This window comes from Phaseolus vulgaris, chromosome 3 (assembly GCF_000499845.2).
Source record: "Phaseolus vulgaris cultivar G19833 chromosome 3, P. vulgaris v2.0, whole genome shotgun sequence".
Taxonomy (NCBI): Eukaryota; Viridiplantae; Streptophyta; class Magnoliopsida; order Fabales; family Fabaceae; genus Phaseolus; species Phaseolus vulgaris.
Genome location: NC_023757.2, coordinates 3,416,485 through 3,443,164, shown reverse-complemented (window position 1 = coordinate 3,443,164; position 26,680 = coordinate 3,416,485). Strand labels below are relative to the sequence as shown.

At 31.1% G+C, this 26,680-nt stretch overlaps 2 protein-coding genes across 4 annotated transcripts in view; both read left to right on the top strand.

The window, feature by feature from the left end:
• Nucleotides 1-11,866: 11,866 nt before the first annotated feature.
• On the top strand, nucleotides 11,867-15,080 carry LOC137806295 (nudix hydrolase 25). The gene is made up of 6 exons (XM_068606321.1): nucleotides 11,867-12,163; nucleotides 12,972-13,022; nucleotides 13,943-14,035; nucleotides 14,303-14,397; nucleotides 14,549-14,660; nucleotides 14,742-15,080. Exons 1-6 carry the CDS (start codon nucleotides 11,870-11,872, stop codon nucleotides 14,844-14,846), a joined length of 750 nt encoding a protein of 249 aa, XP_068462422.1. The 5' UTR covers nucleotides 11,867-11,869; the 3' UTR covers nucleotides 14,847-15,080.
• A 6,348-nt stretch (nucleotides 15,081-21,428) lies between these two features.
• LOC137806294 (ATP-dependent DNA helicase homolog RECG, chloroplastic) overlaps nucleotides 21,429-26,680 on the top strand; it is a 39,985-nt gene continuing 34,733 nt past the window's right edge. For 2 of the 3 annotated variants that reach the window (XM_068606319.1, XM_068606318.1), the window contains exons 1-7: nucleotides 21,429-21,565; nucleotides 21,666-21,733; nucleotides 21,815-21,920; nucleotides 22,498-23,037; nucleotides 23,141-23,253; nucleotides 24,219-24,453; nucleotides 26,052-26,215. In XM_068606319.1, coding sequence (XP_068462420.1) covers nucleotides 21,563-21,565; nucleotides 21,666-21,733; nucleotides 21,815-21,920; nucleotides 22,498-23,037; nucleotides 23,141-23,253; nucleotides 24,219-24,453; nucleotides 26,052-26,215 — 1,229 coding nt within the window. In that variant the 5' untranslated portion in view covers nucleotides 21,429-21,562. The remainder of the gene's footprint in view (nucleotides 21,566-21,665; nucleotides 21,734-21,814; nucleotides 21,921-22,497; nucleotides 23,038-23,140; nucleotides 23,254-24,218; nucleotides 24,454-26,051; nucleotides 26,216-26,680) is intronic. The other variant, XM_068606320.1, reaches the window with a different exon arrangement.

Genomic DNA, 26,680 nt, shown 5'->3' with positions numbered 1-26,680 from the left:
TTCTTTCTTTTCCTTTAATATGGTATCAGAGCATAAGGTTAGAGTTTAGGGTTTAGGGTTCAATTTTTATTGGTGAATCCACTATTCACTGGAATTTTTCCAGCCACCACCCCTACCTTCGCCGGACCTTCGCCGGACCTTCGCCGGACCTTCGCCGGACCTTCGCCGGACCTTCACCGGAACTTCGCCGGACCTTCGCCGGAGACACCGCCGGAATCGCTGTCGGAGCCTTCATCTTTGTTGCTCCCGCCAATTAACCGGTGACTGGATTTGTCCTTATCTTTTATGGCTTCTTCCGCTTCCGCTGCCACTATGGCTTCTTCTTCCGTCATTATGCCGGATTCATCTATTTATACTAATTACGTCAATGTTCATCTTTCCATTGACAAATTGGATGGAACCAATTATGACACTTGGGCATCAGATATTAAATTATGGCTTAAGAGTCAAGGTTATGTTGATCATCTTACTCATCCTACTCTTGCTGAAAATGAGGTTGTTCGTTGGTCGAAAATTGATGCTCAATTATGCATTGTTATCAAATCGACCATTCACTCATCTTTAAAACAAATTTTTCGTACCTATGAAACATGTTCAGAAGTTTGGGAACAAGCAAAATTATTATACACCAATGATACTCAACGTCTTTATGGTGTGTGTCAAAATCTTCTCACAATTATTGCTCCCAAACGTCTTGATGGTACAATGGCAGAATATCTAGGTAAACTTCATGCTCTTCTTCATGATTTTAATGAGTTATTACCTCCTGCCTCTACTCCTTCTCAAGAACTAGAACAAAGATCCAAGTTCTTCATGTTATTGGGTTTACATGGTCTTCCTGATGATTATTCTCACGTTCGTGATCAAATTTTGGGATCTCCTATTGTGCCCAATTTTACTTCCACTTGTTCTACCCTTTTGCGCGTGCCAGGTAAACACACCGCTGATATAACGTCTCATGTTGATGACTCTTCTGCTTTAGTATCTCAGCATAATGATCGTACTCGCGCTCACAAGCCGGGCAAAGGGCGTCACAAGTGTGACCATTGTGGCAAACTTGGCCACAAAATTGACAGATGTTATGCCTTACATGGTCGTCCTCCTAGATCTGTTGCGGTTGCTCAAATTACCCCTGTGCAACCTTCTACCATGGACCATACTTCAATTGATACCCCAAGCCAGCCTGCTATTTTCAATGAATTTCTTAAATGGTATGAGGATCGTCAGAACCCTAGTTCCACGGCTTCTGTTGCACATTCAGGTACATCTTTTGTTGGCCTCACTCACTCCACTTCCCATGGCCCTTGGGTTCTAGATTCAGGTGCCACTGATCACATTACTGGTAATAAATCTTTTTTCTCTTCCCTATCTACTACGGGTTATTTACCTTCAGTTACCATGGCCAATGGATATAAGGTACCATCACATGGTGTTGGTACTATTAATCTTTTTTCATCTTTATCTATTGATAATGTTCTTTATGTCCCTGGGTCTCCATTTAACTTATTATCCATTAGTCGTCTCACTCGTTCCCTTGACTGTGTTATTTCTTTTACCAAAGATTCTGTTACTTTACAGGACCGGAGTTCGGGACGGATGATTGGCACCGGATGTGAGTCTCATGGACTTTATCAACTACAGATCTCTGCACATGTTGGCGCAATTATGGATTCTCCATCTCTCATTCATGCTCGGTTGGGTCATCCTAGTCTTGCCAAGATGCAACAGCTTGTTCCATGTTTGTCTAATGTGTCTACTTTATCGTGTGAGTCGTGTCAGTTAGGGAAACACATTCGTAGTTCTTTTCCTCGTAGTGTCTCACAACGTGCTTCATCTCCTTTTGCCTTAGTTCACTCTGACATTTGGGGACCAAGTCGTATTAAGTCTAATTTAGGATTTCAGTATTTTGTTACTTTTATTGATGATTATTCAAGATGTACTTGGGTATTTTTAATGAAAAACCGTTCTGAGTTGTTTTCTATATTTCAAATATTTTACAATGAAATTAAAAATCAATTTGGAATTTCCATCCGAATTTTGCGCAGTGATAATGGACGTGAGTATCTTTCTCATTCTTTTAAAAATTTTATGGCTTCTCATGGTATTCTTCATCAAACTTCATGTGCTTATACACCTCAACAAAATGGGGTAGCTGAGCGCAAGAATAGACATCTTGTTGAAACAACTCGTACTATTTTAATCCATGGTGATGTTCCTCAGCGTTTTTGGGGTGATGCCGTTCTTAGTGCATGTTATCTCATTAATCGCATGCCATCTTCAGTTTTAGATAACAAAATTCCTCATTCTATTTTATTTCCACATGACCCTCTCCACTCTTTACCTCCCAAAGTTTTTGGGTCCACATGTTTTGTTCATAATTTTAGTCCTGGTCTTGATAAATTATCTCCTAAGTCACACAAATGTGTCTTTTTAGGGTTCACTAGATCACAAAAAGGATATAAATGTTTCTCACCGTCTTTAAACCGTTATTTTATTTCAGCAGATGTCACCTTCAGTGAATCTTCCCTTTACTTTAAGTCTTGTCCTTCTCCTTCAATTTCTTCATCTAATCAAGTTAATATTCCTCTTGTTGTGCCTAGTGCACCTAACAATTCACCACCGCCGCCAACTCTTCAGGTGTATAGTCGTCGTCAACCGTCTCATCGTCCATCAGCAGACTCTATTCTGGTGCCAACACCTCATCCCCCTCCGGCTCCTATAGTTGAACCTCCGACTGTTGAACCTGATCTTCCTATTGCTATTCGTAAAGGTATACGTTCTACTCGTAATCCCTCTCCACATTATACTGCTTTGAGTTACCATAGACTATCTCAACCCTTTTATACCTGCCTTTCGTCTATTTCTTCTGTATCCATTCCAAAATCTGTAGGTGATGCCTTAGCCCATCCTGGTTGGCGTCAGGCCATGCTTGATGAAATGAATGCGCTTCAGAATAATGGAACTTGGGAACTTGTTCCTTTACCATCTAGGAAATCTGTTGTTGGTTGCAGGTGGATTTTTGCTATCAAAGTTGGTCCTGATGGTACTATTGATCGTCTCAAAGCTCGTCTTGTGGCTAAGGGTTATACCCAAATTTTTGGTTTAGACTATGGTGATACTTTTTCTCCAGTAGCAAAGATGGCCTCTGTTCGCTTATTCATAGCTATGGCTGCTCTTCAACAATGGCCTCTTTATCAACTGGATGTTAAAAATGCTTTTCTTAATGGGGATTTGCAGGAAGAAATTTATATGGAGCAACCTCCCGGTTTTGTTGCTCAGGGGGAGTCTTCTGGATTGGTATGTCGTCTTCGCAAATCCTTATATGGCCTCAAGCAGTCTCCTAGGGCTTGGTTTGGAAAATTTAGCAATGTTGTTCAACAATTTGGTATGACTCGCAGTGAAGGCGATCATTCAGTTTTTTATCGTCACTCGAGTGCTGGGTGTATCTATCTTGTAGTATATGTTGATGACATTGTTCTTACCGGCAGTGATCACCATGGCATCTCACAAGTAAAACAACACCTTTGTCAACACTTTCAGACCAAAGATCTTGGCAAACTCAGATATTTCTTGGGGATTGAGGTAGCACAATCCAATACTGGTATTGTTATCTCTCAAAGAAAATACGCATTAGATATTTTGGAGGAAATTGGGTTGATGAATTCGAAATCTGTTGATACTCCCATGGATCCCAACGTCAAGCTTCTACCCAATCAGGGGGAGCCTCTTTCAGATCCTGAGAAGTACAGGAGATTAGTTGGAAGATTGAACTATCTCACTGTTACTCGTCCTGATATTTCCTTTGCAGTCAGTGTGGTGAGTCAATTTCTTAATTCTCCATGTGAAGATCATTGGAATGCAGTCATTCGTATAGTGAAGTACATTAAAGGCTCTCCTGGAAAAGGTTTGTTATATGGTCATAATAACCATACCAAAGTCGTTTGTTATTCAGATGCTGATTGGGCAGGATCTCCATCTGATAGAAGGTCAACTTCTGGTTATTGTGTCTCCATTGGTGATAACTTGATCTCTTGGAAGAGCAAGAAACAAAGTGTTGTGGCAAGATCTAGTGCAGAAGCAGAATATAGAGCTATGGCCTCGGCTACTTGTGAGCTTATTTGGCTTAAACAGTTACTTAAAGAATTGCAATTTGGAGAGGTTACTCAAATGACACTGATATGTGATAATCAGGCTGCTCTTCATATTAGCTCAAATCCAGTTTTTCATGAAAGGACAAAACATATTGAGATTGATTGTCATTTCATTCGAGAAAAGATTATATCAGGAGATATCAAGACTGAGTTTGTTAATTCAAATAATCAATTAGCAGATATTTTTACTAAACCCTTACGAGGACCTAGGATTGATTACATTTGTAACAAGCTGGGTACATATGATCTATATGCACCAGCTTGAGGGGGAGTGTTAGATATTATTAGATATAATTAGATATTATTTGATATTATGAGATATTATAGATATTGTTAGATATCTCATATTTATGTAATGGGCTTAGCCCATATGTTTCTTTTTCCTATATAAACATAACCCTATGTGTTCAATATACACAAGGGATTTACCCTATTCTTTCTTTTCCTTTAATACAGTGAAACTTTTTCAGGTTAAAGCAGCATAAATTTAGTTGCATCCTCAAATATATACAGATTTGACTTGTGTGTTTACTCTTTCATTTCATTTTACTTCTTTGAAAATCGTGCATTGGGATGTGAAAAGAACAGGAATAGGTCCTACTTGAATTGCACAAATTCTGCAATCTTTGAATTTTGGATTAATTTTCTATGTTTTGTCGTAGTTGAGTAGTGTCTTGTCATTTTTAAATTTGGTCATATTCTTGTCTCCTTCTCATTGTATCAATGTCTCATAGTACTTTAATGTTTTGTGGGTTGACAATTGGATAATCTCAGATTTTTTATAACTATTAAACCACATAGTTGAAGCATAGCAGTATAAATTAAAATTAGAACGATACAGATTGAAGTATTAGAAACCTTTAACTAATCTATGTGGCTCAACCAAAAACTAGATAAATTACCCGATTGACTTTGTGCAAGCCATGACAAACGTTGAACATGTCACAACTAAACTTGGACACTTGTAGGAACACCATATAAACTCTTTGTGAAGTAAGACTCGAGAACTTGGTCTTTAAAAGAATGAAAAATTCTAATTTAGTTTAAGACTTTTAAGTGGGAGATGGAAATCTTACAGTGTAAATAAATAAGATAAACAATATATAAAGAAAAAAAATAATCTTAAACTCATTATTTTAATGTCTTTATTAGAGGTCGTAGTCTTTTATAAGAATTTATTCATGACTCATTAGTGTTGAATTTACTTAAAAACTAAAAACTTAAGACTTATCTAATCAATCTTATCATATAATTTGTATGACTAGTTACATTAAAACATTAATTATTGTATTTGATAAAAAAAAATCAATTCTACACCATGTAATAATTTGAGATTAATAAAACAGATATGTTTTAATATATGTAATGTTGGTAATTCAAGTGAGAGTAATATTGGTCAAATTTGCACCAAAGGATACAAACTAGTCAGACAAGTGAACTTCACAACATATTCCTTTTCACACTTCCTATTTCTACATAATGAGAGACTCACGCTCACAATTGTGTTGAAAATAGGAGGTTGATCAAGATAATCAAGATCAAGTGGGTTGAATTATTGAAGATGTTTTGATGATGAATCTTGATACTATTGAAAATCTTCTATTGTATGTTAAAATTGCAGTCCTTAAGTGTGTGTTGCATGTAGAAAATGTATGAATTTAAGTTCTAGAAAGGAAAAATGAAACAACCTCAAGTGATTTGCAATTTTTTAAAAAAAATAAGCAAATATGATGTGTAATACTAATTATCATCATGATGATAATCAATTATCATTAATATTAATTGATTATGGATAAGTCAACACAAGTTATTTCAAAACCATACTTTTATTACATAATTGATTATCTTTCTAAATAATTAATTAAGTGTTGATTTTGTTGGATAGTTTTAATTAAGTGTTGATTTTGTTGGATAGTTGAAGCTGAAGCTTGCATTTGATGAATCCAACTCACTTGAAGAATAAAGATCAATCTTTTAGAGAAGATGTTCTTATATGTGTTTTTGTACTTTTGTATATGTCTATTTATGTTTATCAAGGTAAATAATCTATGAAAATCCAAGAATTATATTTTGAAATATATTTTTTAACTGTTCAGAATTTAGTGTTGGTATGGATTTGAATTTTGTTTTAATATGTTAAAATTACTTAAAACCTCAAAAAAAAAATTTAGAGATCTTTAATCTATTAAAACTTTTTATTTAACTGGTTGAAATCTCTTTAAAAAAAAATTGTAGAGATCTTTAATCTATTAAAACTTTTTATTTAACTGGTTGAAATCTCTTTATTTTAAAGATGTTGTTATCTTTTATGTTTTTAATATATTAAATTTTTGAATTAATCCATTGTTTTCACTTAAGTGAAATCAAACAATTGAATCGAGTTTTTAATCATTAAAAACAGCAAAATATAGTTTTAAAATATTTTTCTATGAGGATTATAAAATGTATGTTAAAAACTTTTCTAAAAAGAATCTTTTAAATTTTCATAAAGAGAGAAAATTAATTTTTTGATAGCACAATTTACTTTGAGTGGATATTTTTTATTATTGGAGCTTTCTTTGGTTACTTTCCTTGATTGTAGAAAATTTACATGAATTTTCAGAACCTGACTTTATTTGTTGTAATTCAAGTGTAGTTGTTCTTTAATTCAATTGTTTATGAGAATTTTGTATAGAAATTGGATAGGGTTTCTTTGTTGCTTGTTGTAAATACTTTTTTTATAGTGATATCTCAACTCATGTGGCTAAGAGACTGGATGTAACTTTTGAGGAAGAGTGAACCAATATAAAAATTTGTGTGTGTTTCTCATGCTCTCTCTCTTTACATTCATGTAATCAAATTTTAAGTGTTTCTTGTGTGTTAATAAATTTAATTGATTAATTGAATAATATGATAAAAAGTAATTAATTAAAATTTCTAATTTTTATTGGTTAAAAATATTTTCAATTTATTGTATTGATTTTTCATAAGATTCTCATTTTAGTTCATATTTTAAAGAAAATTTAAAAATTTCAATTCACCCCCCCCCCCTTGGACTCAGCCTACATTTCTAACAAATTTATATTGGTTGCACGTTTAATGGATTATCACTTAACATAATTGATTATTCTTTTGAAAGTAGAAAAACTTTTCTTGTGCATTTAATCAATTGGGAAGGAACATAATCAATTATTTTGTTCAAATCTTATTTCTAGATCAAGCGAAGAACAAAATAATAGATTATCACTTAGCATAGTCGATTAAGTCAAAATTAAAATGTCTTTATAGATAGCTTTTAAGATTGCCTTTGGACAAGAAATATTTTTCAAAGCTCATACACTTTGAGATATTCATAAACATTGTTAAGAAAAGCTTCAAGAACATCATTTTCTAATAAATAATTGAAAAACTCTTGAAAGGGTTGTGGATTCAATATTTTTCTTAGACTCAGTTGATTCAAACCTTAGTACTAATCACAAACAAGTGATATCTTTCTAGTTTCTTTTATTGATTTGTATTTCACCTGTATTGTTGTGTTTCTAATAAGTTTATGCACAAGGTATATAGTATCTCTTAATGGTTGTTCAAGAGGTTGTTAGTTTCATTATTGGGAGTTTGCTTGCATGTTTCACAATTGTGTTGTAGTTGTAATATTAATATTTCTTAATAGTGAAAGCAATCATTCTAAAGTTGAGTGATTGTTATTAGATGTTGAATCAAAGATATCTTAACTAGTTTAAAAGATATTGTGTAATATCTTTATCCCTATATTTTTTTTTCTTGTCCAAAAGATTTGAAGTGATTGCTAATGATGTCATCTTAATGGATTTGATGTCGAAATATTGACATTTTCCGTGAGATTCGAAACAAGGTTCCGAAGATGAAATCTCGTTCCTCTGACTTCGTTTAGGAGAATATGTTCCCCTCAGACCTCGATTAGGGGGCATGTTCTAGTACGTCAAATAGTCTCACATTGCTTAGGAGTTGAGGTTAAGGGCAATTTAAATATACATTTCTCCTTTAACCCTCTAAGCCGCCTTTTAAGGACTAAATCATGACAAAGTTCCAAAGCAGACAATACTTCAGATGTGGTGATTGACCCTAGTGATGACATCTCAACAGACTTGAGATCAGACCATTAACACACTACAAGAAAATCATTAAATAAAACTAACTTTAGAGACAAAAAAAATAATTATTCATTATATTGATTAACTTAGATACTATTTTAGAGATTAAAAAAATTATTGATATCTAAAAGTAGTTTCTATTATTAATAAAATGTATAAATTAGTTTCTAAATTAGTGTCTAATTAGCTATGAACTAATTTATATTCTAAAATTATTAACTAATTAGTATATCTTCCTCTCTTAATTCTCTGAGACATCTTTTAAAAACAAAATCGTAATGAAAATATGAACTCTAAAATAGACAATAACAATGATATATCAACGAAATTAAAGTCGGAATAATTGTATTGTTATTGAATGTAATGTTTTAACTAATACTTAAAGCAAACAAGTAGGTAATCTAGTCAAACAAGAAATAATTTAAATGCTCATTATAATTTTAAGAAATACATGATATAGAGTATAAATAAACATTTTTATTAATTTCGAAAACAAATTTGATGAAATGTGTGGGACTTGGAAGAAGCAAAAGGGCATTTGGAGGGTAATTTCGTATAAAACATTTAAGATGATGACGTGTGGTTTACGCGCGAGAGTTGAAGTGAAATTTGTTGGTATTCCCACCTTTGGACCTTACTTAATAAAGCTTTATTGCATTGGAAAGATAAAATAAAAAAAATGAAGAAATGATGGTTGGATCCACAGAAAGTCAACGGGTTCAGTGGTGGTCCCCACTGCTTTTCTTCCTCAGTGCTCTCTCCGCGTGTTCTTCTCATTGACTGTGTCACCATCGGCGCACTTTTTGCTATCTTCCGCCCCACTTTCATAACCTGCACTCCACCTTATTTTATCCCTAATCACTTCCCCCTTTCAAATTATCCTTTTTCTATCTTCCAACTTTTTTCTTCTCCATTCAAAAACTTAGATCATCTTTTTCGTTTAAGTGTTTATATTTTTTCAGCTATTTCTTAAATATAAATAAATAAATAATTGTTCTAGGAAAAAATATCTTTACTATTTTAGTTAATTAAGATTATTCTTACCGAATATAACTTGGAGTATGCGGATTGTACAATTTTTTCTATAAAGAATTGCTGAGTTTTATGGTTATAAATTGAGTAGTAGTACATTTTTTTTTTACTAATCAAGAATTAAGAGTTATAAGGTAATCGAATATAAATATAAGTTAGTGAAAAAGTAATTAAACAATAAGAATATTTTTTGAAGGTATTTATAGGCATGTATAGTATTTAGGTACTGAGTTTTACATTAATCAGGTAAGTTAATTTTTATTACTAGCGACATATATCATAAATGTACACGGTTAAATATACAGATGGTGACTAAATGCTCCATGTATTTTAATATTAGGTAATACAAATATTTTTATTATCTTAGATCTTAACCAATTTTATTTGTACTTGTAAAGGTCCTAGACGGTACCTATTAATGATGGGATAATTGGTTCTTCTCCTTTGGTCGTGTTTTTCTTCTTCTTCTTCTTGGGTTCAGGTCTTCAACCTGCAAAATATTCTCCGACACTAAAGTGGGTTCGATATTTAGGTGCAACTAATGTAGTAATAAAGATGTACATTCGTTCTTGTATATCATGCTTATTTATATAGTTTGTAATACACTTTCATTTAATGTGTTTCATCATAAAATAGAATTACTTGATTTGTTGCATATCCTTTTTTTTATGTACTTACATTAACTGACTTTGATACCAAGTATTAATCGGTTCATCTGATCCGACCAATACATTATTTATTTTTTAAATTTATATTTTTCCTAACAATCTTCATTACTCATCTAAATTTTTTTACTTATTTTTTACTATTTGTTCTCCTAAATCTCATAAATCCTAGATCATAAAGTGACTTGTTTAATCCCTTAAACACAAGAGATGTTTTTAAAGTATAAAAAAAAAACAATTCTCCTGTATTTTGATAAAATTACACAAATTAATATGATTATTTAATCCAAGTTAAGGATGTAACTATCTATTTATGTGTTTTGGCCATATGTTTTCAACAAATCACAAAATCAGGTCAAATAAGTGACAATATGCACAAGCTATAAACACTAATTTCTTTTATGTTGTGGAACACATTTAGGTGACGAGTATTTAAACATATATAAAGTGATTGAAGCAAAATAAATCATTTTTATTTTTAATAAAAAAATATTAATACCAAGACTCATTATTTCATCATCCACAAATATTATTTATTTTACCCTTTTATCCATTTAAAATAATTAAATCTTCAAATTAAGTATGATTTGTCGTCCCCTTCTCTTTTTTAAAAAACAAAAACAACTCTCAAATCAAGTTTTTTTTTTATAACTATCCATAGGAAGCCAAAATCCTTTCACAAGTTTGGATCCTAAAGACGGGTTATAATAAGACTTTCTCATTTTTCACAAGTTTTTCACCCTCCTTAATCATTCACATAATTAAAAGGTAAAATTTTAAGAATAAGAAAATGTTTTGAATTTTAAGTTGATATATTTAAACTAACTTTTATATTCTATTACTTTTGTTCATACATATATATATAATTAGAAGCAATATTCATTTTAAACTCCATTTTACTTAAAAATGATATTTCATTTCAATAAATGATGTTCTTCTTTTCAACTAGTTGAGTTAACTTAATTTAATTCTTTAACTCAAATCCAAACACACATCAAATTTCTCTTAATAACTAACTTTTTGTTTGTCATTGTTCTTTTTACAAAATTAAAAATAATGCAATTTACTAGTATATTTTACAGCATATTCTAGATATCCAAATCACAATCATTACATTTTAAAAGAAGGTTAAAAACCATTTTGAATGAAATTGATTCTGCAAGTGATTATAGTTGACAATACAATGTATTTTACTTACATGTTTGATCATAAAATAATTATGCACTAATAATATAAACCAATTATTTTCAATTATTAAAAATAATAATTTATATACGTTTTAAGATACCTTTTAATAAAGTCAACAAATGTATTATTCATCATAATTTTTTAATGAAAAAATATAAAATTATTATATATTACCAGTGAATTATTTATTATGTTTATAAATAAAATTTTCACCAATTCTTTTAAATTGTGATTTAAAGAGAATATTCACATGGATAAATTTTGACTCTCGTATCATTTCTATTACAAGAGTAATTATATGATATTTTAATTTATTTTGTAGTTTCATTATTACATTCTTTTTAATATTTTTTGGTAACTTTCAAAGTAACAATTTTATTAAATTCTATTTTAACAATATTTTTTAAAAACTTAGATATAAAATTATTTTTTATTCTGAACTTTAATAAATAAAATTTTAAAAAATTATTAAAATGAGAAAATTGTATTACATCATCATCCGTCTAATCAGATCTTAATTAATATCGAAGTAAATTAAGATAATACAATTTCTATTAATTCAAATACACTTAAATTATGTGAATGATTTTTATTTTTTTTTAACGTGACACAATTTATCCATTCTAATAATTTTAATAATTAATTTTTAAAATTATTCTAGGGTAAAAAAAGGGATTGAAGCATGGTATAATTGGGAAGAGCACATAGGAGAGAGAATAATAAAATGAGGGATTTGGTGAGAATTGCAAAACTCCACTTTCCCCTTTTCTCATACCACTCTCTCACTTCTTATCATTATTCTTTTCACTCCCATTTCCTCAACGCGCACACCACCACTCTCACTTCTCTCTCTCTCTTCTCACTCTCTCACACACACTCCCCAACAAAAATCAATAAAATACAAAAGGTTAGTTACTCTTCTCTTCCTTCCACCATCTTCCAACCCCAAGCCATGGAGGGTCTTCCACAAGGCTACCGTCCCAACGTTGGTGTCTGTCTCATCAACTCCGATGACCAGGTTTCTATCCCCTTTTTTTCATTGTGTTTTTTTTTTTGCCAAATATTAATGCATTCCGTTAATTTGTTTTGGTTGTTAAATCTCCTGTTTCGGTGATCTCTACGGTCTATGGAGATTAGTGTCATAACCTTCGGTTATGGAGAAAGCTTGTCTACAGAAAAAAAAAATATCGTTTCTTAGTTGTGGGAGACAGTGGTGTGTTTCTGATCTTAAATTTGTGTTATGTTCATGTGGGTTTTTTTTTATGTGGATTTAAATTAGCGGTTTAAGAGCTGGAAGAGTTAAATTTTTGCTTTTTCTAAAAAAGGATTTTTTGTTCTGATGTTAATTTGTGTAATTTAATTCGTCTACCGTAAAGAAGGACCCAAGTTAGATTAATATCTTAGAGAAACACTCTCCGGTTGATTTGTTTTTATTTTTAAATTTTTTAAGCAAAGTGTTTTCGTTTTCTAGATTTGAAAATTTTTGAGTTATTCCTTGGAGGAACTAAGATCCTTTGCTTTGTTCTGTTTTCATTCACACCCTTTCCTTGTCTGATGAGCATTTTTAAAATGAGCAAGTGAACTGGGATTTTGGATTTGATGTTTTTGTGGGTTTTTATTGTACCTTTTTGGGTTTTGTGTATTTAGAGATTTTGCCTTCAGGGTTTATTATACTGTATGATTTTAGCTTGTTCAGTGAGTCGGAGACAAGAATGTTTTGAAAGTAAAATACTTTGTTTCCTTTCCAACATTGTGTTCAGCAATTTTGTTACGTGATGGTTGTGTGTGTGAGCAAGGGGAATTGATGTTTTGTTTTTGTTTTTCAGATTTTTGTGGCTTCTAGGTTGAATGTCCCAGGAGCATGGCAAATGCCTCAGGTGAGCTTAGGTTATGTACTATACATTCTTTTTCCTTTGCCTAACATTTTTTTTTCCTTAACATTAATTCGTGTGATTTGTATAACTTGAAGAAAGATCTTTGATGAGAAGGCATTGTGTAGTGCAGAACCTTATTTTTTTGGGGGGAGCATCGTGTAGTTTTTATTTTCACATATATACTAGTCTGGTCATGCTGGTTTTTTAGTAGATGAGTACTGTTGCGAGCAATCATTACTGTTACCTTAGTGGTGAGAGCTTGCTAGTGCTTCTCATTAATATCCCTGTCTCTCTCCTGTTGAAGTTGACAACATAGCAATGTTTACAATGCTAAAGACACTGTTGTGTCACATTCCCATATCTCTTTACCATAAAGGAATCTTTCTATATGTGCTGTCATATTGCTTACATAAAAAAAAAAAATACTTAAATGCATTATCATTATCAGTCACCATCCATTTTTCACGATACAAAAAAACTCCTTATGTATCTAGGTTTATCTTGGCTATGCAGTATACTGAAAATCTTGCTTCCAGAAAGAACTTGTATTGTACTATTATTGAAATTATAGAATTTCGGAGGATAAATTAGAGTAAAAGAGTAAAGGGAGACTAAATAGTTTTCTCAATTTTTTATATTAGGTTGATATGATGCCCTTTAACTTATTACTAATAATTATGCCATGTACTACTGTATAAACCCAGCCCAATAAGGTTAAAAACTTAAGTGCTCTAAATTTTTTGGTTTTGGCACCATTAACCGGAATTCAAAATCATAGTCTAGTGGATTCTATGTGGAAATTTTTAATCTTTGCAGGATTATTAAAAAAGGACCTTTCTACTGCTTGTAATAAATAAATCATTTTCTATCACTTTATGGTATTAAAATTTTCAGTCATAATTGACTGTCTTTGGGGTTCTTAGGGGGGAATTGAAGAAGGCGAGGAGCCCAAATCTGCTGCCATTAGGGAGCTTCGAGAAGAAACTGGCATAGTATCTGCTGAGATCATTGCTGAGGTTTGTGCAAAATCTTTCCTTTCCTCATTTGGATTTAGTTTTTTCTGCAAAAGCATCAATTCATATATTACCTAAGCTTTATGTATAGGTCAGTGATATCTTAGAACGTTCAATTAATTGAGTTGAATGCAGTTTTACCATTGTGTAACAAAATGAACAAAAACAATGTCTGTTAAAGCATGAAACAATTCAATTTAAACACCCATCATTTTGATAACTGGGTGAATTTAATTTTTCCTTGCAATTGACCTAGCTTGTGCATTGCAGGTTCAGAAATGGTTGACATATGACTTCCCTCCTGCTGTGAAGGCTAAAGTCAATCGCCTTTGGGGAGGTGAATGGCATGGACAGGCGCAAAAGTGGTGTGTATTTCATTTTACTTATTTCATGTGCTTAGTTCAGTGCTAACTTCTGAAAACCAGTACTTTCTATTGGTTCTTCAGTTGAGTGTTTCAATGCATATATCCTTTCAAAATTATTCTTTTTCTGACATTGGTTATGAACATTGGATAGGTTTCTTATGAGATTAACAAAAGATGACAGTGAGGTCAACTTGGCCAATGGGGAAGCAGAACCTGAATTTGCAGAGTGGAAATGGGCAGACCCTGAAGAAGTTATTGAGCAGGTTGGTTAGAAAAAAGCTAGATTTGAAATAGGTATAATTTTTCTTCATTTTGAAAAACTAACTACTGATAACTGATTACAGGCAGTCGACTACAAGAGACCAACCTACGAAGAGGTTATAAGAACCTTCAAGCCTTACTTTCAAGGGAGTGCAATATCTGGCAAATGTAAATCAACAAAGTGGTGAATGTTATGAGTGTGCATTGTAGTTCAATCCATTTTCTTATCTAATTTCAGAGTTTCGATAGCACTCAGCTATTTGTAAAGGGGGATGATAGTTAGAACTGTCTATTAGGTACTTGCCTTCTTGTAATAATAAGCTATGTGCAAATGCCTAATTTCTATTTTAAACCTTGCTGCAAGGAGGATTGTGAATGTGTATAGAATAATTGTTCAATAAAGTAGGAAGTATCGTGCGGCAGAATAGTGTTCGTGACTAAGTGTCAAGGTATTACCAGTGGTTTTATGATTTCTACTTTGTACATAATGTAAGATTTGGTTATGGCATAAACTAGTACTGTTTAGGTTAGTTTTGGTGTTTAGATTGGTTTAATGTTCTGGTTTAGGTGTAGGGTACTGGTTTTGGTAGCCATGTTCCAATTTAGTACTGATTTGGTTTAGCTTTCTTGTTTAGTGTCTATAATTTTGGTGTTGTTTTGGAGAGTTTTTCTGCTTTAATATTCGTTTTGGGAGTTTGGACTTTCTCCTCTCCTAATCAATCAAATTACGAAAAGGTCAATTGAGTAGTTCATTCATGAAGAAAGCCAACGAGTTATGGTTAAACCAACTGTACCAAAAGTGGGCAAATTCTTCTTGCACCATACCAATACCAATTCGAACCTGTACCTTGTCATTTTTTCAAAATTATCCTCTATTTCGAATTTGAAAATTTGAAATTCAAAAAATACAATTTAAAAATCAAAATTTTATTCTGGAAAAGTAAATTCAAAATGCAAAAAATACATTTTGGAAAAAAAAAATCCAGAATACAATATTTAGAAATACATTTTGAAAAAAGAATTTTCAAAATTCAGAAATATGTTTTGGAATGTCTATCAAAAACTTTTATAATATATATATATTGGAATTGTATTCTCAAAAAGGGGTTTTGCAAGTATTTTTTTTATTCACACTTTTTTTCTTTCTTTCATTTAAGGTCATTTTCATCATTTTGTAGGGGTTGTTTAGTCATTTCATTGACAAATTGGGTGGATGGTTTCAATTGATATGGTTCAGGTAGAATTTGCCCCCAAAAGTGTCACAATGTTTTGAACATTTAAGCTCTCAAACCCTTCTCCATAACAAGTATATATTGCATTTAGTTTTTAGAGAGGGTTATCAAGTAGTTTATAGTAAAAATATGGTCTACCATTTTTGCAAATCAAAGTAGATAATGTTTTGAATTTAAGGTTTAATAGATTGGACACTTTGCATTCCGTCAGTGATAGAAACAATTAGGTCAATTTTTTTGGCACCTTAATACATTTTCCTCATTATAAATGTGAAAAAAAATTAAATTGTCAATGGATTGAAAATATTAGGAATTGCATAATCTTGAACTTTATATTATGCAATCTCAAATTCAAAAATATATTTTGATTTGTAAAATCTAAAAATTTATTTTAGATTATAGATTGAAAAAAATTCTAATTTTACAATTTGAAAAATGTATTTTAGATTGTGTAATGCAATTATATGTTTTCAAATTATTTAATCTTAAAATGCATTTAAGATTATGTAATGAGAAATGGGTTGTTTGTTCCTGCACCTCCCTATTGGCACTTCCATAGGTTACGCAAAAAGACAATTTATCCTTAAAAAATACATTTAGGATTCTACAATCAACATTTTTTTTTCTATTTACACCTCCCATATTATAGAATCTGAAATGTATTTATGGATCTGAAAATATATTTTGGATTCTATAATCTAGAGTATCTTTTTCCTTTGAATAAATACATTATGGATTATAGAATCTAGAATGTATTCTCAAATCCATAAATATATCATGGGCTGTACAATTCATAACATCCTCTTACTATAATGTGTATTTTAGATTGTAAAATTCAGAATGTAATTTTAAAATGTATTTCGTATTGTACAATCCATAATACATATTATAGTAAAGGATATTACGAATTTTACAATGAGGTATACACACACAAAAAAAGTGTATGAAAAATAAATATTAAAAATACCACAAAATTTATCTTAATCACCAACTGTTGACCACTACCAACCATCGACTACCACAACCAACTAATACCACTTGAAAAATGAAGAAGTTACCACACTCTCCCAAAAACCCTAACATACACTCATAAGGATAAGATTGAAATTAAAAAATAGAGATATAAAAAGAACTTATATATGAGACGTCGAAAGAATTTGCCTGAGAAAACTTAGAATTCCAAAAATAAATTTTGTATTATATAGTCCACAAAATAATGTTGGATTATACAATATAAAAATTTATATATTTAAAAATATATTTTAAATTGTATAATCTATAACCTCTTTATAGCCTCTTTTAGAATGCAACAAATAAAAAAATTTAAATATAGATGATTTTAACTTTTTTAACACCCTCGTATAAATGCGTGAAGAAAACAAATGGGACTAGAAGAAGAATAGCCTTCTTCTCATTCTATTTACCTTCTTACTATAATGGTGGTGAACCATGCTAGTGAAAAATTAATGTTTTTAGACATTTAACCAAATATTTTTTCAACTTAATAGGAAAAATGCGCAACTTGCTTCACACTATTGTTTCCAAGAATCTTCTTCAAAATTGTGTAGAACTATAATTGTGTTGAAATAGAACTATGCAGGAATAGGATCATGCAGAACAAAATTATGCAAAAATATGCAATAGCTCTTCCTTAATATCAAGGAGAAGAAGCATTTTGCTACAGAGTTTTTGGGTTGTGACAGAAAATTTTGTAGGTACTTCAACCAAGTGATTCCAAGTCTCACATAACTTGGAATATGTTAGTTATGTTGGTCTTGAAGAAAGCGTTAAGTCTTAAGTGATGATGTTTTGATGATAAAGATGTTGTAGATTTGTTTAGAATTTTTTAAATTTTACTGTAATTATTGTTTAATTTTTTCACACAAAGATATTCAAAAGATCAACAACCATTTTAAAAATGAGTTATGAAAATAGAAAAAAAAATGTTTTAAAAGGTTTTAAGAACAAAATAATTGATTAAGGTTTTTAGATTAAATTATTTTTGATGATGTTTAAAATAGTATAATCAATTATTTGTTGTTTAATCGATTAAAGTAGAAAAAGTTGGAAAATTTGATATCAAGAGTTTCATAAACTAAAATGTGTCTTAATCGATTAAACCACAAAATATTGTAACTATTTTTCAAAAGGATAATCAAACAATAACTTATACAATTGATTAAAAGCATTAGTTTTAATTTTAAATTAGTATTTTCAAAATTATATAAATAGAGTACTTGGTTTATTATTTTTAATATACACTTTTACGAACAAAAGTAATGTTAATTGAGTTTTCTAAGCATTTTTCTCATACTCATTTGTGCTTTCAAGATTTTTAAATTAAGATTGTACAATTGTTGAATCATATGTGCTTTTCCTGTGAAATTGTGGTAATATCTTTTTGTATTTTCTTGTTGTAACTAGATTGTTCTAGTGTTTTTTCTTGGTGATCAAGGGTTGATAAAATATACATCCTCTTATGTCAAGGTTTTTTGTTTGATATCCTTCTGAAATTATCCAGGAGTTGATTCTTCTGTGATAACTTTGTGAAGTTAGTGAAACCAACAATTTTAAGGTTGAATTTTTTAGACTGGATGTAGGATCTTGTTGATATGAGTTAGTATAAAATCTTTTGTGTAATATGTTAGAACAAAAGTTCAACACCTTGCATTTTTTATGAAGTGCTTAACCTAACAAGGTACGTAGCTGCATTTAATAAGATAAATATTAGATTATACAAGTGCATAATTTGACAGATGATCAAAGCATTGAGCAAACTACCAACTGCATCTAATAGAAGATTGATTAATATTAGACGATAAGTAGAGACTAAGACTATAAGATGACTTAACTCTAAATATTCCTGGAGCTTAAAGTATGTCATTCAGAGAATGTCTTCAATGTTTGTCATCAAGATGGATCGCACTAAAGCAACACATCTTTCAAATATCTCTTAGGTTTCGATCAAAAGTTACAATATCTGCCAACTCTCCTGACACGAGCTATTTTCTCCTGACATAGTGTACACTTTTATCATTGTTTAATGTATTGGCTTTTATGTATTTGCACTTAGAAAAAATTGCAAAATTTTTAGGACTACTTATATGAAGTTAAGAAACATATAAATGGACTAAGCAATACTCTAAATAACTTAGAAGATTCATAAAAATCAAAGCTAAGTAAATCTTTGTAAAGACCAAACCAAATTGGTAAAAAAATTCAAGCAAAACATGTTATAGAAATGCCTAGAATATTCAATTGATTCAAGAAAATTGGAAAAAGTAAATGAATAAATTAAGAACAAAATTAGGAATATAACATATAAGGAAAACAAACTAACCTAAACTTAAAGAAAATATGAACAAGACGAAAATTAAGACAAGAAAGAAAAAAAAGATTTGATGTCTTGAAGAACTCCAACTAGGATTTGATACTAAAATGGTGGAAGACACATTCTCCTCCAAACAACAAAAGAATCTTGGAGAGCAGCAAAAGACTTTTGGAAAGTAGCAAAAGAATCTTAGAGAGTGGAAAATTCTTAAACTTTCCCGAAGTTTCTTAAGAAATACAAAACTTCTTCTTATAAGGAAGAATCATTGAAGAAGAATCAAGACAAGGTTACTCCCATGTTTGACCTAAAAGAATAAGAAGAATGCAAAAAAAGCTAATTTAATTCTTATTCAATCAAAGGTAAGTGTTACACGAACCGATGAATCTTATTTATAGATGTCTTGCCCCTTGGTACTCTTTGACACAAAAAAGGTGGGACTTAAGATGCACAAAGTGAGTGTCCCATTATAGCTCACTAGTGTCTCAAATAAGCCTAATTTTGGCTTCTCTCAAGTGATGCGAGACTCCATGCTTCATGTGCCTCCTCTCCATGACTTAGTTAATTTCGCTAGGGCTCCTCCATTATAGCTCACTAGTGTCTCTACAAATCCTACACAAATACAAGGGTTTATACACCTATACAATTTGTACAAACTAAAAAAGAAAGAAGAGAAATCCCAGTAATCTACACTCTAAAGTAGGAGAGTCAACTTCTTCGAAGGTCCTTCTTTTTCTATTATGGACCTCGTCAAAGGCCCAATATATTGTCTCACAAATGGTTCTCCATCAAAATGCATTTTCAAAGTATCGAAACACTGCAAAATTATTGTGCTCAAATCCTTCTTTTCCCTTAAGTTTTGTAAGAACACTATTTGTGTTCATTCAACAATCTAAAGACAATCATTACATTTGTCATAAGGCATTATCTACCTTTCTAGTGAGCAAAACCTATGACCTTTTAGACTATACCTTTTTATAAAACCTTTGTGTTTTAGCTAGAAGTGGTTGCGTCCAAAGAAAACTCAGTTTTATCTAGGAGTGAATACATTTAGTCTTAGTCAAATGAGAGTGTTATATAGAATACACAATCTTAGCTATAAGTGATTGTTGTTCCAAATGACACTCTGAGTTATTTTACAAGGAATGACTAAGGTCTAAAATAATACTTGGATTGTTATCCAAGAGTGGTTAAATTCCAAAAAGTACTTTAGTTGTTTAACCATGAGTGACTAAGGTCTAAAACAATACTCAATTTGCATATTTGTGAAATTAGTCTACTTAGTGGAACTCGATCAGTTGATTGACATAATATGCTTTTATAGGAAAACTAGTATACAAATATCAAGAGTAAAATACTCTATGTTATTTTTAAAGGAATGACTAAGGTCTAAAACAATACTCGAGTTGTTATCTCAAAGTGGTTAAGTTCCAAGAAGTACTTGGTTTAACGAAGCAAACACTTGTATCTTATACACAAACATGATTATGTTTTATACTTTGTCATTTTTAGCATTTAACCAAATTACAAGAGTTGAACTTTTCTCTGACAATCTTGTAAGAGTTATGATTAAGATATGAACAATAAATAATGTCAAAATTAGATTGTCACTATAATAACGAGTTAATTTTTTATATAAGAATGCTACTTGGATGTTGATTGATAAACTTAAAAGAGAAAACTTGTTTACAAAAGTCATTCAATGATATCTTAAAAGCCATATCACTTTTAAGACTTTCTTTACAAATTTTATTTTAATACAAAAGTCTTAAAAATTCATACTTTCATTAATATTTTATTTCACTATTGATAAAAATATATGTATAAAATAATAAAATAATATTTTAATTTTATAACTTATAGTCTTAATTTTTTTTTTGTCATATTAGCATATTTTAATGAAAAGATCTTATAAGACTAAAATATTAATTTTATAACCTAGAGTTGATCCCCAAATAAAAATACTTTCATAACGTCGGAAAAAATTGTTAAGAAAAGTATTATCCTTGTTAGATAAGATTTTATGACAATAGAATTTTTGTTTTAACACATTGTTCTTAATATATATATATATATATATATATATATATAAATTAACAAATTTAAACTAATAAAATAAAATATTAATAACATTTGTCTAATTTTTGTGTGAATATTATATTTTTTAAAATAAAAAACTTTTAAAAATAATTTTTAATATTTGTTTTCCCGTTCGCTCAGTTTCACAACAGCTAAACAATATACAGACACTACAATGTTTTTCTTGCAGTTCCGTTTTAGTTTCTGAATTTCTTCCTCACCGGTCAGGTCCGACGCTGGACGCGACGGCTTCGACAACACCGCAATGGTAATTTTTTGGTTTCGCATTCTTATTTCTTTCATTTACCTTCGGTATACACTTCGTTTACATCGTGTTCCTGAAGTCACTGATTCCTGCGTCTTTTCAGTGTATTTGTGGCAAGCAAATCGCAACTGTTGTGGTCTCTCAAGGCACTTTCCTCAATAGAAGAATGAGGTGCGTTGCGTTATTCTTCGCATTTTAACCTTTTAAAGGCTTATGTTACCGAAGTTGAGGCATGTGTCCTTGTTGTTGCAGGTGTTGTAATTTTCTACCTTGGAAGATGTGTTACCGGCTAAAGCATAAGTTCGCAGAGAAGAAGTTTGTGCGAGGTGTCGGAAGCGGTTCCAAGTTGCGGAATAAAGTAGGAATTATCCAATATGTAGTGTTTCATGAAATTTTGAAGTGATTTTATTATTATTTTCTGTTGAGTTTCCAGTAAGTAGATTTTGGTAGAATGTGTTTTAGTTCTCTGTATCTTCGGTTAAAATTGGTCTAAGCTTCTATTATACTTTTAAAATGGTGATTTTGGATTTCTTATAATTGTTGAATTTTGTCTCACTTTATGAACCTAGAATATTAGGTTGAAGGAGGAAATTCACACATTACAAAAAGTAAAATAATTAAAATCGAGGACTAAAATCATAGTTTCTAAAGGACAGGGATTAAACCTATTTTGACCAAAGATTGAAGGACCTATAATACAAATTATCTTTGAATTGTTGTTAATGCAAGTTCAATTTGATGTTATCTGATTGATTGACATTGAGATGCCTGAAGAAGTCCTCGTGCGTATAATACATTTAAGGATTTTTTTTATGCCGATTTGATAGTTTACTACTTTGAATGTCTCACTTGATAAGATATGTTTATAATTTGTTTATCAATGCTTATAGCTGCCATATGAATGTACCATTGATTGAAATTAATTATACTTACAGGTAGTTGCTCTTATAGAGTACAACCTTTCTGACCTAATTGGTAATGGAAGTGGTGAAATGAGTCCGAAAAATGCATTAGATGATGTGGACATGTCCTTGATATGTAAGAGGTTTCCATCAATTACTTTGGGTAGTGCTCCTCGAGTGGATTTGTATGATGGGACTACATCATGTTTTGAAACAATGAACACTTTAGCAACAGAAAATTTTGAAAATTGTTTTTCTGATTCTTCAGAGGCAAGATGGGTGCAAAGTGCTTCTGAAGAATGGCCTTCTCTGTATGTCAAGCATTCTACTGTAGCATCTTCCACATTAGGAAAAGATAATTCTTTTCCTTCTTCTTTGCTTCCTGATTTAATGCCTTCAATACAAGCAAATAAATCGGATCAAATAACCAGGGAAGATTGTCAAATGAAAGTGGGGATGGAGTCACAGCCAAATCCTACACTGAGTGAGTTATTTCTTGACAAGTCTATAAATTGCATACCTGGATTAAGTAAGAGGCATTACCAGAAGCTGGAGAACTGTGGGTTTCACACGGTGAGTTCCTGAAACTGTGGATTTTGGAAAATGTGTAGTTCTTTGGATTTTCTGTTTTGAAAGGCTGGCTTGGATTCACATCAATGCCTCTCTTTATATGTAGTTACGGAAATTGCTGCTCCATTTTCCACGATCATATGCTGATATGCAGAATGGGCATGCTAAAATTGATGATGGGCAATATTTGATTTTTGTTGGAAAAGTCTTAGCTTCAAGGTGACTCTATTTCATTCATTGACAAGATTTATGATAATTTGTATCCTTTTCTCTTGGTATAGGGTTCTCTTGGTGCTTGATTTGTCACTTGAATTAAATATTGTTGTGGCTGATGTATGCTCGCACATTTGTCATTATTCAATTGTTTTAATGTCTTTGCAGATGCTTATAATGTGTTGACTTGATATAAAGTACTTTTTATTCCATGTGTTCCATCTTCCCTCATTTTATCTGCTTAAACAATGATTGTAGTTAGGATATTGTTATAGGACTAAAACATTCTGCAGTAACCATAGGTAACTTGATCATGAAAGTCTTGATTTTAATTTGATGCTAATATGCTATTAAAACATATGGTTTTATCATGCCTTTCTAAAATGGTTACTTATCACATATACACCTGCATAAGGCTAGGGAACCACTAAATCACCTCTTCTTGCTTTATTCCTGTTCTGCTTAAGTGGCTTATGCATCTTCATATAGTGAATTAGTTAAACTGGTTTCTTAATCATACTTTGCAACTTTGAAATGTTAAAACTTATAAATCGTTATTTTCATTCTTTTTTGTTAGAGATGGAACCTTTCAGCAGCCTTTACCTTAGTTAGTTCATGACATGGTATCAGGTCAACCTCCTTGACCAAGTGATTAAGATTTTAATCCTTGCTCTGCTTCTGAATAACAAAAAATGAATTTCAGTATATTGTCAAAAAGTTGGTTAGCACACTGTCTATTCTTCAAATCCAAATGGCATTTGTGTGAGGGCTGTGTAAAGGATGACATAATGCTGCTAATGTGCCTTCACCTAGCAACTTAAGCTTTTGAGGCACTAAGGCGTTGGGCTCATGACATCACTGAACTGAGTCTTGTGACCTTCATTTGCTTGTTATCATGTGAAAATTACATTTAGAAACAAGTGGGGATTTATAATGTTTTAAGTTGATAAGTTTTAGTCCTTCCTTTGCAGGGGAGTCAAAGCTAATTATTCATTTTCATTTCTTGAGGTGGTTGTGGGCTGCCAAATTGCTGAAAGTGAATGTGGTTTTGAACATGTGACCAATGATGCTATCGATGTGCAAGAGAAGACAATTTATTTGCATCTGAAGAAATTTTTTCGTGGTTCACGTTTTACCTTCAAAGGTTTTCTTCAAAGCCTTGCAGAAAAGTATCAAGAGGGAGACATAGTATGTGTTAGTGGCAAGGTGAGTTTGTTCTCTGCCTCTTTCCCATCTAGTTTATTTCTTTTTTTGTTAAAACTTATGCTAGGCATCACTAATCCACCGGTTAACTTCCTTTAAAAGAATCTTCTTATTATTGCAAGTTTTCAATATGTTGAGGGATGGTATTCCTGAACTTCTTACTGATATCATTGATAAGGGTGTTGAAGAAGGTGATGATGTATGGACTATGTGGTATAAGCATCTATATTCCGTTCTTTGTGTGGGAGTATGTTTGATCATGTTTGGTTGCCTACCACCTCATTTGAAATAAAAAAAAATTGCTTAGATGAAAGCTTTGAAACTTTTATTATTTGGAAGGACTTATTTACCATCTTTTTGGACGTATTTTGTGGCATAAATACTTGTGTAATTGTGTGGGAAAACTTACGAAAATAACTTATGATGTGTCATAATATGTTATTTTAGCTTATTTTAATAAGTTATCCTATATAACTTATAAAAAACAATTTACAACTTATATGAAAATAGTTTAACCCTATTTTCTCTTTGATTACAAAAACAAATTATACATAAGTGTTTACATGATTAGTACTTAAGCAAAAACTTCTTAATGAAGTTGTTTACCCAGACAAACCCTTAATATTAGATTTCATCTTAAAACAAATTATCATTTCTTATTTACCCTCAACACCCTCTCCATTGATACCCGTTAAAGTATTTGTTTTGATAATGTTTAGATGGAAGGGTTTTGGGTAGAGGGACTAAAATATTCTTTTGTCAAAATTAAAGGAGTTAAAAAATTCAATTTTAATTTTGAAGGACCAAAACAAACTTATCCCAAAACTGAGGGTGTAGAAACATATTTCAGCCTTTTTTATTAATTGAAGTTTTTTCATTATTATTCTGAAAATGGGGATAGGTGGAGAATTATCTTGAGGTGGGGAGTAGTAACACTGATAGGGGATAAGGGAACATTGGGAATGTGAATATGGGAGCTGGAAGGAATCCTTGACCCTGCCTTGCATGGGTGACATACCCTGGTCATGCTCAAATATCTTGATGAATTTAGTAATGGTTTAAGTAACGATGAAGGAAAAGATAGTTTTTAGATATAAAATAATAGGATATTAATGGGCTTTGTGCATCATGATTTGTTATGAAAGACAAAGCATGAAGTCCTGTTTATACTAGGAATTAGATTAAACTCTAGACTCTGAACCATGATCAAATACAAGAATAAATAACTTATTAAAGATAAAATGAAATTCTCTAGAATAAGGTAAAGCTCTAACAAGATAAGATCCCTAAAAATAATTATTGCCAAGTAACCTTAATTATTATGCATCATTCTTGTACTAAGATGTTCAATATATATATGTGTGTGTATGTGTGTGCTTGTGCATGTGTATAAATCTATATTCTAACCTGTCTTATTTTTTTTAACTTTGTATTATATTAATTAATATGATTGAGTACATTTTTCTTTTGTCTCACTTATTTGCATACTTGCACGAAGATAAAACCTTATTCCTTCACTTGTACAATATACATGAATATTCTGTTTTAATTTGATTTTGGAATTTTGTAAGATTGCACATGATTATTGCTTTTTAAAATAGGTCAGGACTATGCGTGCTAAAGACCACTATGAGATGAGAGAATATAATATTGATGTACTTGAAGATGGAAAAGATTTGTCCTTTTTTGCAAAAGAGAGGCCATATCCTATCTATCCTTCAAAAGGGGGTTTGAACCCAAATTTTCTTAGGGACACAATTGCAAGGTTTGTGGCTTCCAAATTCTTGTTAGTCAGAATCTTATTTGTAATTTCTTTTATAGAATAATGTGTCTTGTTTAGGAATGATAATTACTCAACATGATAAGGAATTTAGCGTGGGTCACTTTTTTAAGTGCTTAATTTTTTAGTTGTTCATATATAGAACTATTTCTACCAAGATTTTTTTTTTTTTTTATAAAACTCAAGTTAGGATATTTCTACCAAAATTATTTATACTATTTTTAATCTATCAAGATATAGTTTGAATATGCTATATCTTTCACTGTTGAAACAGAGAAATATATGCAAGAAATATTGAGACCATGTGTGTGCACTACACATCAGAATTCGTTTTATGTGGGCTGATTACAACAGATACTTATAGGATATTTATTTTGCTATATACATGAGATGCCTCTATGTCAGATTCTAAATATGATTCTAATAAGATATGCATTACTAATATCCTAA